Source organism: Neolamprologus brichardi, chromosome 1 (genome assembly GCF_056152115.1).
Source record: "Neolamprologus brichardi isolate AB-2024 chromosome 1, ASM5615211v1, whole genome shotgun sequence".
Lineage (NCBI taxonomy): Eukaryota > Metazoa > Chordata > Actinopteri > Cichliformes > Cichlidae > Neolamprologus > Neolamprologus brichardi.
The window spans coordinates 37,300,167-37,315,942 of record NC_142104.1 but is presented as its reverse complement, the minus strand read 5'-3'; the positions used below and the strand labels follow the sequence as shown (position 1 = coordinate 37,315,942).

At 40.3% G+C, this 15,776-nt stretch overlaps 1 protein-coding gene across 1 annotated transcript in view; it reads left to right on the top strand.

Moving 5' to 3' along the window:
- The first annotated feature begins 1,203 nt into the window (after window positions 1-1,203).
- The window catches only part of sez6b (seizure related 6 homolog b), a 209,890-nt gene continuing 195,317 nt past the window's right edge, over window positions 1,204-15,776 (top strand). The window contains exon 1 of the mRNA XM_087841581.1: window positions 1,204-1,561. Coding sequence (XP_087697707.1) covers window positions 1,486-1,561 — 76 coding nt within the window. The 5' untranslated portion in view covers window positions 1,204-1,485. The remainder of the gene's footprint in view (window positions 1,562-15,776) is intronic.

Genomic DNA, 15,776 nt, shown 5'->3' with positions numbered 1-15,776 from the left:
CTCAATATCTCAGCGATCCAGTGTCGACTGAAACTCATCCACTTCGTCAGTGGCCAGTAGTGGCCACTGACGAAGGTGATCAGCAGCAGCTGGTGAAGTAGATGGGTGACAGGTGTGGTAATGGTAAATGGACTGATTCTTATACAGCGCTTTTCTACTCTCCCGGAGTACTCAAAGCGCTCTATACAACACGCCACATTCACCCAGTCACACCCATTCTCACAAGCACTACCTCTATACTGAGTGCTTTCTAACTACACTCACTCACTCATACTCTGATGGATGCATCGGAAAGCAACTTGGGAGGCCAAGGATGCTTGGCATGCAGACTGGAGGAGCCTGGAATCGAACCGCCAACCTTCCGATCAGTAGGTGACCTGCTCTACCTCCTGAGCTACAGCCACCCTGGCTGGCTTCCGCACGGGAAACTCCTCTGGCCTGATGACGCCCACAAACTGTCGGGGGGAGGGAAGTCAGAAACAAAACACAAAGAAAAACATGCACATGGGCAGGTCGACCAGCAGAAACTGCCAGACCATGACATCTCAGCAAAAATGAAGTTCATAGACTTTATATAAGTGCAAGAAAATGTGAGGCTTGTGTATTTTTTTTTAAAAGAAAATGAAAAAACAAAAAACAAAAACAGAAACTAGAAAAACTAGAAAACAGAGCCAACACCCAGACTATAGTGACACGTCTGCACTGATACATTTAGCTAACCTCAGTACTCACACTTTGAATCTCTTTGAACACACAAAAGTTTAGACGCTTCTTGAGGGGTTTAGAAAAAAATGAATCAATAGAAGATAAAAATAATGTTCACAGAAGCTATCAAATCCCAATGATTTTCTTTCTTTTGATCATTATTGTTTCTCTTGGCATTATTTCAATTTAGAATGTAATATATTACCTTTTTACTACACTAGGGTTCCAAATGCAGGACTTAATACAAAGGATCAGATAGCATATAAATTCACTAATTGCAACAAAACTAAAATCAAAATATAGAAAATGTAGAAATTGTATGCATATTCATCAGTGATCTGACGTCAAACGTTCACAATTCACTTTTAGCCTTTAAAAAAATCACTGTCTTTAGACCAAACTTTGAGCTCCAACTGTTTTCCTGTGTTCCACTGGATGACGCTAGGAGCTGTTCACAGTGCTGAATGCTCGGCGGCAGTGCTGCCCTGAAGAGGAGTCTCCTAGCAAGTAGAACACAGCGCGCTGCAACGGCAACAGCAGCTCCCTACAGCCTCCAGTCATCGCATAGAGTACAGTCTGTAGTCTGTAGTCGTGTTGGTGGAACGAAAATAACAGCCCGTCGTCTGCTTCAATGAGTACGTTCAGACAGCAAAACCGGGCTGAAGTCACCCAAAGGAGCACGCAGTGTGTGTAGTCGTTGTTCGGCGGAGCTCTCGGTGCTTCAGTCCGTCGGAGGGAAAGTGCTGATTCCAAGGCTCAAGAAGCGCTAAACGGGAAAACATGATGAATGGGATGAGATATTATTTTCCTGTCCTGCTTGTTCTGGTGACGGTGGTGAAAGACACGGGCGCCAGAGGTAAGAACTGTTCAAATTATATTTATTTCGAAAAAGCTGTCCCCGTGTTTATCCCGAGTGCTTACATGCTTTTTCAGCCTTCGACTTCGCTTTCCAGAATTAGATGCTCGGGTGGTGGATTTTGTCTTATTTTCGTAATGGACGCTTTCCGTTTCCACCGTTTTCCAGCTCCTCCATGTGCTCACGCGGCTTACGAATAAAACGCACTGGTTATTGTGAGGAAGACACGAGTGCGTATAGAGGTTGTTTCTAAATTTCAGGTTTGATTGTTTACATTGCAGTCCGATAAAAAACACGAGCAGCACAAATCTTAAAAGCCTATTAAAGTTGTCAATCAAGGCGCATTTTACATAGCAGAAAGCAAACTTTAATAACCGTTACAACTTAGTATATGATTCATTTATAAGTCCAGAGGCAAGCGGGCGGATAAAAATGCAATTTTCCATCCTCAACATTACTAACTAATTACAACAAATACATTAAAAATAAAATGTATACATTAATAAACAACATAAAAGATCGCATCTTTCTCAGTGCTCTTATCATAACAGAGGAATGGCTTTACAGCTTTCCTACATGTTTCATATTTCCCAACAAAACACAGAGGGCAACAAAGCACGGATGGTGTTAGAGTCTCCCCGGATAGAGGCTAGGCGACATTTCGCCTAATATTTTCTGAATCCCTAGCCCGATACCTAAGAATTGACTTATCAACACTGCCTAGCATTAAAACTGTTATTATATCATAGATATCATACATGCCTCTTTGACAGATGACAAGAACTCTATGAAGTAAAGAAGTTATCTGAGGAGAAGCCCCTGCTTTGTCACTCATCTTTTAATTAGACATGTCTGTGTAGGTGCAGCCAACACCGGCAGAATCCACATTTTTCGGATGATCGGAGTCAGATGCCTGTTTTTAGATCTATATTGTGACATGTTAGAAGTGTAACTTAAGTAGAGTAGAGGATTCATCATGACATAGCTAGAATGAACTGCTCAGTGTGCCATTTGGTTTGAGTTGCCTCTAGGAATTTGATGTCACAAAGTTAAACTGTTCCCTGTTAGACTGCTGCTACTGTCACCATACACACTTCCATTAGCAGAGCTGCGTACTAATTTCACACTACATAATTAGTCTTAGTATGTTTGTGTTTCCACAGCAAAATGAAATATAGACCAAGTGTGTTTTTGACTGTACTGCACTGCTAGTGTACACTAAAAATTCACAGCTCTAAGGGTAAAAAGGTAAGCTACTAAGTTGCTGAAAATATGAATATGTTTCAGAAAATGTTGGTGGATACTTTCACACTGATTAAAGGCTCAAATACATATTTTTCTCTGTCAATGTCAAATGTCAAAACTCATAAAATTCGTATTTTTTGTAGAGTTACTTCAAGATAGAAGATTAATAACTTCTGTAGTGCTGTATACACTTTTGGGCTGACATGAAGGAAAAGAGACTTATGTTACAGATTTTTGTTTTCTTTCATTTTGTGTTATTGCTTTTCCCCCTACAATACGTCATGAACATGGGACCTACTGAGGTGCTATTCCTGAGGAGTTTTTGTTCTGGGGCTGTAAGATGTCGCTGATGATTGCGAATGCTACTGTGGAGGATGTGCAACAAGATTACTGATCTAAGTCATCAGTGATTTTAATGTTTTGATTGTCTGACATTTTTGACTGAGGTCAAAAAGAAGTAGGCAAAGAAAATTCAGGTCCACCTTCTCCTAAGTTTGTCCATTAGAGAAGACTTTATCTAAACAGTTTGAAGCTGTTAGAATTAGTTTGGTATTTGAAAAACTTTCTAACCCGAGCCAAGAGTATTGAAGTTTTAATAGGTTCGAATCTCATAACAAAAGACAGTAAATTATTTGTGTAAAGTTATTGGAGTGTACCCAAGCAACGGAGTTTCATGGAATAAATAATGTATGGTCTGTTGTTGGCATGACTGACTGGTCTGACCCAGGATCCAGACCTGGATTGAATAGGTTGAATGACATATGCATCTAATTTGTCCCCAGAACTCGTCATCCAAGGAACTTGTTCTGGGGCTAAAGAGTCCCCAAAGGAACCATTATTATGTTTAAATGGTAAATGGCCATTGGTATAGCGCTTTTCTAGTCCCTAAGGACCCCAAAGCGCTTCACACTACATTCAGTCATTCACACACTGGTGATGGCAGCTACATTGTAGCCACAGTGGCCCTGGGGCGCACTGACAGAGGCGAGGCTGCCAGACACTGGCGCCACCGGGCCCTCTGACCACCACCAGTAGGCAAACATGGGGTTAGTATCTTGCCCAACGATATTTGGCATGCAGCCAGGAGGCAGCCTGGGATCGAACCACTGACCTTCTGATTAGTGGCTGACCTGCTCTGCCACCTGAGCTACAGCCACCCCATAAACGTTCTTGAAAAATAATCTAGCTGATAATTATGCTCATATATCTGATACTGACTAACCAAAAATCTCTTTATTGAATGACATTGCTGGCAGTCATGTTGACTAGTTTTCAGGTGATCAAAAGCTGTGGAAGTGAACAGTGAAAACCTGGATAAAAACAAAGTTTTATTCTGAGTGTGTAAAAATTTAGTATAACACAAATTGTCTCATGCAAATATACTTCACCTGACCTTGGTTGCTTTTGTGTCTAAATTAGAAACAACGAGTAGGGATTTGGGGGCTTTTAATTTGTAAACAGCTTTTTCAAAATTCTGTTTTTTAGCCTTTCATATATAGAATGCAGTATTTGGTAATGGTCAAGCTTAAATTTGCTTTTTTGGTGTAGTGCTCAATCTTGCGTCCTGAGGTAGCTTGTGACAAAAAAGATAAAAAAGTAGAGATGCTGTTTGATATCCCAGTAGGTTTGAAGAATGCTTAGTTTAATGCATAATTTGTAACAATCTAGCTGCTAGTGGTCTTAAAAAAGTTGTAAAGCTTAAGATTCAAGGAGATGTGGCACTTGTGTGTTTCGGTATTAACATTTTTTAACCAATTGATCGGCCTGCTTTTGTAATATACATAATATCCAAACATGTAACATTTCATGTTTTGTGCTTGTATAGTACTGTCCATTTTTGTCACCCAAGGGAGGTGATACTTTATGTTAGTAATTGCTATCCTTGACCCTGGCTTCTGATTAGCCTATAATCAGAAGTGCCAGGACCCTGCAGACACTTTGTTTGGCTGCCACTTCTTACTATTCAAAGCTCTTCACTGTCACTGATGCACAAAACCGTGTGATCTCAGCAAGCTTTAATGGCATAAAATAAGCCTTGCATGAAATAAACCTAGTGCTTTTGGAAAGCAGAATAGCAGAGGTTATAAAGTCGGTCTTTTTTGGTTCACTGTTGGCTTCAGGGATCATGCTTGTAGTTGACCTTGACCTTTCATTTTTCTGGAAGGCAGGCATTTTCTTTGCAGGACTGTGTTAGCACCAAGTTCTGTTTACAAAACAAAATCAGTGGTGTGTGTTACATTCCTGTTATTACGAATCCAAAATACTTCAACATCAGTACGACCAAAGCATAACATACATTTGTTTGTGTCTTTTTTAGGTACACAGACAGCTATCTGTTTCTATTTATGTCTCTACGGTCTGGAAATCAATTTTTAGGCTGTTAACTTGTTAGGGTTGCTCGTGTCTCCATTGTTAATACAGCACAAGTGTTTCAAATTACTCTGCATTTACAACTACAAAACAGTGTCAACAGGCATAAAGGCAGACACGATGTTCACTGTGATGTACAGAATGACTCAACAAAATCCCAATTTTATTCGCTCTGTATTGTTCCTTTTTTATATACTAAACCAAAATGCAATCAAACTCTGAGCCAAAAATAAGCTGACAGTTATATTCTGTTGACATCTGCACACACGACGTTTTATATTTTCTTCTTCTTCTTCCTTTTCGTCCAGCTGGGACGGTTCACCACAGCTGATCATCTCCCACCATCTGACCCTGTCTCAAGCATCCTCTTTTGTGAACACAGCGTTTTATGATTCGAGTGTGAACAAGTGAATTTGAACAGTTTGAACCACAACTTTACAATGACTGGGATTGTTAGTCATTGTTAGTTAACAGTAGATGATTATTAATTCAAGCTTAACTCCGTTTACTACTTGTGAACAATGCTCATTATAAAGTGATAACTATAACTTTACTATAACTAATGATAATTATTCCAATTTTAAGTAATTCAGTACAAATAGGAACAACCAATAAAGAATAAAAAAACATAGTTAATCAAAATGTGAAATATAACAAGGTGCAACCCAGAAACTACTAACAGACTCCATGACCAATCCTTTTCAGCATCAGTTTATTCTGCACGCACCAATATGTCATTCACTTTCCTCGTTTTGTCCTTGAAATACAGATTTGGCATAAACCACTTAATCTGAAGCAATTTATTTGTTATAATATACAAGAGTCTCATAGCCTTTACCAGTAATAGATTGCTTGGTTGTCATAGTGATCATCAAGTTATTTTTAATATGACCTAAGTTGACTTAAGTCCTGTGTTTTTTTTTTGGCAAAAAATTATGGCATGACTTGCAAAATAGGTTTGAGATCTTGAATTTAAACATAAAGTGCAGCTACACGTTGTACCCACAGCATCTCAATTAGTCAACATATTTTGTTAAAATTTAAAAGGATGTTGGGTTGGTTTTTCACTTGGTAATGATACAGAACATAGAGGAAGACGATACTTTGCAGAACTGGGGCACTTGTTAACAGATCTATACTAAGGGAAAATTACAATGTGAAACAGCTCAACCTCTACACAATTAACACTGCAGCACATGTCAACAGTGCAGATGTACTATGTGTCAGAGAGAAGAAGTAGCTCCATGACAAAGTAAATCTCTGTGCAGACAGAACCAGTATTGAGATGTTGCATTTTCAGCTTTGGGCAGTTTTATCCTGAAGCTTAGACCTGAGCGATCAGTCCTGCTTCTACTTAATGTTTTGCCATTGTTCCTACACTCACCGCTGATTGCTGCTCTGTTATTCTGTTATACTGTCTCTTTTCATGTAGCATTCTGTGCAGTTTAAGCACAATAATGGAAATATAACTGCAAGTAGTTGTAGACCTGAAATAGAACCTGTTTTGATGATGTCTCAGAGGTTTTGGGGTCAGACAGTCTGTCCTTTTTCCTTCAGATTACTACCCAGATAAATATGTTGGCCCTGGCTGACCCAGAGCAAGTGATGCCCTCAGTCCTACCCCCAGGGCCTGCTTGCATTGCCACTGCCTGTCATCATTGTCAGCACTCTGCTGGGAGAGCTGCCTGACACTAATGGCTGCTGCAAGGCTGACTGGGCTAAAGGGACGTTATTATAGGCCAACAACAACAACACAGTGCACCAAACACATATACATCACAGCTTTCAGGGTCTAAAGCAGGGGTGTCCAACTCAAATACACAGTGGGCCAAAATTCAAAACTGGAACAAAGTCGTCTAACGTTAATATTTATTGAAATATATTTATTCCTCCAGATATAAGAATGAATCTTTTCTTATGGACTCAAACACGTTTTGCTGAAAAACTGAATATGGAACAAGCAAAGCTTAATACTAAACAATATATATATTAGCTGTATAATACCAGTAGGCCAGCTCTAATAGTAATTTGGTATGGCTTTGCGGGCCAAATGTAATTAGGCTGCGGGCCAAACTTGGCCCGCGGGCCAGAGTTTGACACCTATGGTCTAAAGGAATGGGCTGCATAGTGCCCTTGGCCAATGGAAGTGATCCAATTTTTAAACAGCACAAATATATTCATGATTTAACACTGGAAGTCATGTGTTACCACACCCCAAAAGTTATGTTATATTTTCTCTCAGAGATGAATTAGTATATTTTGGGTTCTTACATCTTCAATGTATGGAAGAGGATTGTACCTACACACTAATACATAAAAAACACATAAAAAACATATAATATCTAACTGTCGGATGCAGAAGTGTAAAGCACACTGCCGTGGCCTCTACAGCAGTAGAGATGTGTCCTATTGAGTGATGAATTATGCTTCTCTGTTTGGCAATCCGATTGATGAGTCTGGTTTTGGTGGTTGCCAGGAGAATGGTACTGGTCTTACTGCATTGTACAAGTGTAAAGTTTGGTGGAGGAGGGAATATGGTGTGAGGTTGTTTTTCAGCCGCTGAGTGCCAGTCAAAGGAACTCTTAATGCTTCAGCAATGGACAATTTAATGCTCCCAACTTTGTGGGGACAGTTTGGGAACGGCCCTTTTCTGTTGCAGCATGACAGTGCACCAGTGCACAAAGTAAGGTTCTGTGTGATTAGTGATTAGTGTTTTAAGTTACACTTTTTCACTGTGTCATTGTCAAGCTTTTCTTAATACCTTTTCCAGGGATTTTATATAAAAGACAGACAAGAGCACTTAAAACTCCTTGCTTCCTATCTAACATTCACACATTCGTATTCTCATGAATTCACCGGAGAGCGACTTGGGGTTAATATTGTGCCCAAGGATACGATGCAGACTGGAGAAACCAGCAACAGTCCAATCAGTAGATGAGCAGCTATACTTCCTGAGGAGCAGCCATCCACAGTCACTGTGATGTCACCCTTTTGCCTTGATTTTGAATCCTCAGTGAAACCTCATTTTAGCTCCTACCACGCTACTCTTAGAAGATAGAAGTTTCTATTTTTGAATTATCAGGTGACAGCACCAAGCTTTGGTCACAAGTGTCATTCGTAACATTCATACATGGCTGACTAAAACCTTTGCAGAATAAAACGGTTTCTTCCTTTCAGAACCTGTCCTCATTTAATTCATATAACTCCTTCAAATGTTTATAGGAACTATTTTCAGAAGTGATAAGAGGCCCTTTCTTCCTTCTCTATCTGTATCTCTCTCCCTCTCACACACACACATACACACCCTTTCCCCACCCCCTTCATCATCCCTGCCACAGCAGAAAAGCAATTTGTTCTTGGTGTCACTGATCTGATGCAATCAGCACTGCTTCACGCTTTTGAATAAAGAAAAGACAGCGAGGAAGGACACTGTGTTTAATTAAAAGACACACTTTTGTGAATGTGATGATCATATAATTTAAGGTGGAGGACGTAAGGGTTACTTGTTCAACACCTGCGTAACAATTACGACTGATTAACCTATCCAAACTCACCCGTTGCACTCATCAAGAGCTATTCAGGGTGTTGAGACTACAATCTCCTTCTAATTGTCTGCCAGCCTTTTCCTCTTTAAAGCACTCACTTGGAAATGAGATTTATCAAAATGCACTGCTGCTCCCTCTCACAGGAAATAGGGGCTTTGGTTCTTTACATACAACTGCTGACACCTTCAGAGAGGAGCTGAGGGGGTGGAGAGGTGGAGCACTCTCATTTTCCCTTTTCTCCATCTCCTCTTCTCTCTTTGGATAGCAGTCGCTGTGAAGTGAACAGTGCTCTTGTGAAGTATTTACCCTCATCTCTGTCAATCAAAGCTGGTTTCCTAAGGCTGCATTCATCTGCTTTACAATATCTTTGTGTCCTCTCCAGTTTGCTATTTCCCATGACAGAGTCTCTGAGTTAAATTAAAGATGATGCAAATGGCAGATGATGCATTTTGAATCGCATCTGCTTTATATGTCACCATCACATCCCACATGCTGACATCCCTGAATGCTGCTTCATGTGGTGTATTAGCTTTACAGAACATTCTATGACGTGAAGAGTCACACATTGAGCTGCGAGTGTCTCTTTTGACTTTAAATCTGACAATAAAGAATTCTCCGAATCCAGTTTTGCACACAGACACAATTAAGTCCACCCTAACTGTCTGAATTTCAAACTGGTACATTAATCCTTAGCATGGCCTAATTGATAGCTGTCACTTAACATCAATCCAAGAGCACCTTGGGGTATTTCTTGCAAATCAATAGTCAGTGTCAGTCATATTTGGTTTGCTGCTATGCCTCAAGCAATCTATTTTGGATCTTGCACCATTTATTTTAGGTAAAAGCTACTTTTGGCTTCTCCCCTGTGTTTGATCTTCCAAAGGTTTTCACCAATGATGGACAAATTATTTACTTTATTTTAAACTATTCGCTCTACTTGCTTAGTGACGCCTTGTCACTGAGTTTATACACTCAACAATGGGCATGAACATAGAGCAGAAATTCTGCTCCTTGTTGACATGTTAGCATCAAACAGTTATTGTCGGTTTGCAGGCAGCACCTTTTTGATTTCCCAAATTGAAGTCTGGTGACTGTGGATCACTGCACTCTGCTGGTTCATGTTTAAAAACGTGATGATAAAAGAATTTCGACGTGTTGCATAATCCTGCCCAAGCCGTTAAAAGATGGTGCGCTATGGTCATAAATAAATGAATGTGATCAGCAAATGGTTGTGGTTTCCACTAAGAGGTTCACAACTCAAACACAAAAAACACACAGAGAAAAACAACATGCAATGCTTTCATCATACCTCACCATGAGAACCAATATTTTCATTCTTCTAAACTTTTCCCTCATCATGGATGCTTTAGTTCTTTGTGACTATCCTGTCTAAACTCAGCAGATGTTTTTGTGTCTAAATCCAATTAGGTAAGCAGTTAACCCTGCACCAGTGGCATTAACGTGTAGCCATATTTAAATTTTACCCAAATCCCTTTTCTTCTCTTCGGGATTTTATCTTTTAAATCCCGTTTAAAAACTCATTTATTCAACATAGCTTTTCCATCTAGTTAGTCCCTGTTTTATATTTGGTTCAATTTCTTATTTATGTACTTTATTAACTATTACTAACTATCTTTTAGCTATATCTGTTCTTAGTAACTTTGTTCTTATATTCCCTTTTATTGTTGTATAATTAGTGCCCTTAACCTGATGACATATGTGGTACTTTGTTAATAGTCTTTTATTTATTGTCTTAATTTTCCTGTTTTTATTGTAAAGCACTTTGGTGTACCACTGGTCTTTTAAATGTGCTATACAAATAAAGTTGTATTGTATTGTATCCTCGGTTTTGTGATGGCTTGTGGAAGTGGTTAGACCTAAGGAGCAGACAAAACAACGAGTTGTGCAAGAAAGTGGGTTATTTACAAGCTTCAACAGTGATGAAAAAACAAAACTGAATTAAGGTGTGGCATATATACCTTTATGTGGCTTTCAGGGAGTCTGTAAAAGGGGAGAGGGAGAATTAGTAGAGGCAGGAGTACAGGCAGGAGTACAGGCAGAGGCAAATAACTGAATATTTGACTGAAACATTCCTTGAAATCCGAAGAGTGTGTTTCTAAGGGATGTTAGTCGCAGGGCTGACTGGAGCTGAGGGTACCAGAGAACTGTGGTTTAGATTGGGCAGAGAGAAGAGTTCCTGTCAGAGGCTGGCTGTATGGGAGAAGCTGCATGCTAGAAGGCTAAAGATGTTTAGCCTATGATCTGGAGTTCCACAGAGCAAGATGGGTGAGTTCTTTAGGTAAGTAGCTGGAGATGCACAGGCAGGAGTCCATGAATATCAGACACCATGAAGGACACCAGTCTTGTGCAGAATCAGAGTCACAGCTGAGCCTAAATACATTCATTGCTTTGAGATGAGTATAAGCCCAGCTTAGGAGGAACGGCTTCACTCAAAGGTGGAGGGCCTGTAGCCTGACAGGTCTGACGCTGTGCAGCAAAAGACCAGAGGTGGCAAAAGTATATAAGATAAGATAACCTTTATTAGTCCCACATGTGGGAAATTTGTTTTGTCACAGCAGGAAGTGGACAGCGCAAAAGTTATGAAGCAAAAATTAGAATACAATAACAATAAATACAGTACACAACTGTACAGAATACAATAAATAAAATACTATATACAGTAGAATAAAATAGAATAAAATATAGAATAAGAAAAAAATAGAATACAAATGCTGTATACAACTGAGTAAAAATACAACGATGCCAGAAAAGATTATTGCACATTAGTGTTATTGCACATTTGTGGATGTGTTTGATCAGTTAAAGTCTTTATTGTGGAGTCTGACAGCAGTGGGGAGGAAAGACCTGCGAAATCTCTCCGTCCCACATCGTGGGTGCTGCAGCCACTGAAGGAGCTGCTCAGTGCTGTCAGAGTCTCATGCATGGGGTGGGAGATGTTGTCTAACAGGGACGACAGCTTAGCCACCATTCTCCTGTCACTCACCACCTCCACTGGGTCCAGAGGGCATCCTAGAACAGAGCTGGCCTTTCGGATCAGCCTGTTCAGTCTCTTCCTGTCCCCAGCAGAGATGCTGCCGCCCCAGCAGACCACACCATAAAAGATGGCTGAGGCCACCACAGAGTCATAGAAGGTCTTCAGGAGTGGGCCCTCCACTCCAAACGACCAGAGTCTCCGCAGCAGGTACAGCCTGCTCTGCCCTTTCCTGTAGAGGGCGTCTGAATTATGAGTCCAGTCCAGTTTATTGTTCAGATGAACACCAAGGTACCTGTAGCTGTCCACAGCCTCAATGTCCATACCTTGGATGTTCAGTGGTTGCAGTGGAGAATGCTTGTGCCTGCGGAAGTCTACCACCAGCTCCTTGGTTTTACTGGCGTTGATCTGGAGGTAGCTCAGCTGGCACCAGTCCACAAAGTCTATATACATTCTTTATTTAAGTACAAGTGCAGATATTAGTATTAAAGATACTCTAGTAAAAGTTGAAGTACATATTCAACTTCTTTACTCAAGTAAAAGTGAAAAAGTAAAAAAAAAAAATATTATTTTTTAAATTATTATTATTATTATATTTTTTTAATGTTCACGGTGCACCATGTAAAACCGTTAAAACCAATAAATAAATGTTAAAAAAAAAAATGAAAAAGTACAGGCTCTGAAATGTATTGCAAGTAAGAAAGTAAAAAGTAGCTCTTTAGACGATGTTTCTAAAGGCTATTTTTGAGTAAAGCTAACTGGACCTTGTGCTATATTAATATAATAATAAAATAATATTAGTAGATGGAAATACAAACTTTACTCTAGTTTAAATTTTAAATCTAATAAATACACTCAGCTTGAATCAGTTAAGTAGAACATGAGCAGGGAAAACGAAGGAAAAGAAATATCTTCTTCCTGTTCCTACATCATAGAGGGGACTTTGCCTCTAAACAGGAAAATTAGTAGGGAAGGGGTTAAAGTGGGATTCAGCACGTGGGGGAATCGGTTGTAGTGGCTCAGTGAGGATCAGCTGATCTGGGCTAATGCTGCTCTGGGGTGGATTTGCACAACTGAATTTAACACGATGTAAGCAGATATTTTATAAGTTTTCCTGAGTTTCATCCTCTACACTGAAACTGTGCTCTTTATCCTGTCTTTATACTAGACAGTATAATGTTAGTGTGAAGGTGAAATTCAATAAATGAACCTGAGCATCATCAGCTTAACTTCAAATTCATCTCTGTTACACTCAATGTAACCTTACTCTGGCCAATGGCACGACAGCTACTTTGCACCGTTGACACGCTTCTTTATTTTAAATTATTCATAGTAGAGCAAACTGACCTGTGTATGTCTTCAGTTCAATTCAATTAATTTTTGCTCAATAGTTGGTTGAGATGGCGCTTCCACTCTTTGCCAGTGAACTTACTAATGCAACTATGCTGGACATAAGGCGTTGTCTCCACTCCTGGCACCCTGGCCTCAGTCTCACGGCAAAAGCGCTTCAGAAGCTGGTGCAAGCGCAGTGGTCTGCTTGTGAAGCTTAAGGCGTACTTGGTGTGCCCTTCCCCGACTCCTTGGAATGAACACGGATCTGTGCCGGTGGATCCCATTGACACCTGGCTGGTGCCTGTTGTTGGCTTGGATCAGATGTTCCCGCCGTGTAGGATCTTCACTCCTCTTTGTCAGTGTGGGGTTAACCTGCAGCTGCTGTGTGGGGTCTCACAGTCAGCCACAAATGTGCTGATTGGATTTGTGAACACTAGTTTGTTGAGTAATACAACTTTTATTTATCACCCAAGGACTAAATTTCCTCTGTATAGCTGAGACATGGTTAAGTGCTGGTGAGTCCAGCGCATTCACAGAACTTGTAGTGGATGCTTGCTGCTTTTTAAACTCTGCTCAAATATGGGGCAGAGGCCTATCAACATCACCTAGTAGCTTTGAACTGCGTGTGTTTGAGCTGAGTCGCTCTCACACAGCGCTCTGTGTTGTGGTTTACACACCCCCCAAACACAATAAGGACTTCTTAACTAACTTTTCTGATCTGTTGGCTGAAATTATGCCAGAACACGATCATGTCCTTATTTCTGGGGACTTCAACCTTCAGGAGTGCTGCCCTTGTCCTGCTGCAGTTGTTGGGTGCTGTCATGTTTTAACCCTTCCACTGCTGGACAGTTCTCTGTCGTTTTTAATCAGAACTGCAGTAATTCCAGTAATTCTTAAATTCAGATTTGATGCTAAGAGAAAACACTTTGCTGCTATTATTCAGGCAAATTGATGTAAGCCTCATGCTTTATTAAAAACTACTGAGATGGTCCTTCATGCGCTGTTGGTGTCGAGTCCTCTCAGGAAATTTGTGAAAAATATAAAAGTATCATGTGTGAAAGCGCAGATTTCCCATTCTGCTCTTGACCCTTCTATTCGTGTCCGTTGCTCTGCTACCAGTTATGACAGTTTCTTTGCTCAGCCTGCAGGAGTTGGTTTCTCACCTGAGGCCCTCAGGTTCCCTATATGATGCTCTTCCTCCATGATTTTTCAAAGAGGCTTTTACTCACCATAGCACCATTTTTACTTTCCATTGTAAAAAGTCATTTGTCCTCTGGTGTTGGAGCTGTTGTAAATGTGCAGTAATTCAGCCTCTACTCAAGAAACCTGCTCTCGATCCTGATATTATTGCAAATTACAGGCATATTTCCAAACTGCCTTTTATCTCAAAAACTCTTAAAAAGGTAGTTCACAAGCATTTAATGTCCTTTTTAGAGGAACGTGGTATTTTAGAGGGTTTTCAGTCTGGTCTTAAAGCTTTACACAGTACTGAATCTGCCCTTTTATAAGAGTTTTTAATGATGTGTTTTTAGCAACCGACTCAGGTGAATGTTATTATTGTGCTTTTAGGTTTAACTGCTGCCTTTGGTTCAGTGGATCATAAAATTTAGTTTCTTGGTTAGAGTGTTGGGAGTACTGCACTGCAGTGGTTCAGATCTTATTTGGCAGAGTGAACTTTCCCAGTGAAACTTGATGTTTAAATTTAAATATTACGTCTCTTCTTCCTCTCATGTCTTGTCTTTCTTATCTTTCTCCATCTCTGAGTGAAGTTAGTTCTCATTCTTTTCGTCCAAGAGCAGCTGTACTTTTAGCTAGCAGACACACTGTGCAACAAACTACACATAGATAGTTTGTGTTTGCTGATGGCTGTCAAGGTGATAGAAATGTTGCATTTGAATTGACCAGACAGTTAAAAAACATTACTCCCTTTATGTTTGCCTTTATGTTTCCACTTTTGTAGGGCTAGCTAGTATGCCTGTACCAAGTAGCTGCAGTTGTTTTGGTGTTGGGCCAAACAAAAGAAAAAACAACAGCCCATTTTAACCCCTGACTATGGCGCATGGTTTTGCTTCTTTTATCTCTTTTTATGAGATGCCCTGGTGATTATTCGCCTTTCATGTGTTGCGGGTGGCTGTAGCTCAGGTGGCAGAGCAGGTCAACCACTAATCAGAAGGTCGGTGGTTCGATCCCAGGCTGCCTCCTGGCTGCATGCCAAATATCCTTGGGCAAGATACTAACCCCATGTTTGCCTACTGGTGGTGGTCAGAGGGCCCGGTGGCGCCAGTGTCTGGCAGCCTCGCCTCTGTCAGTGCGCCCCAGGGCAGCTGTGGCTACAATGTAGCTTGCCATCGCCAGTGTGTGAATGGGTGAATAACTGAATGTAGTGTAAAGCGCTTTGGGGTCCTTAAGGACTAGAAAAGCGCTATACGAATGCAGGCCATTTACCATTTACTGTTTCGACTTAAACTGGTTTGATGTTTCAAGGCCTGCAGTGATGTGAAATACTAAATACAACTATTTATATACTTGTTTTAAAAATGTACAAATTTAAAGGAAAAGGTTGTCAGAAAAATAGCTACTCAGGTAAAGTACACATACCTAAAAATTCTACTTAAGCACGGTATAGTATTTATACTTCGTTACTTCCCACCTCTGCAAATGACTTATATGCTGATGCATATTTTGTCTGATCTCAGGGATTTCTTTGTCTCTTTATTTGTTAAAGGACAGT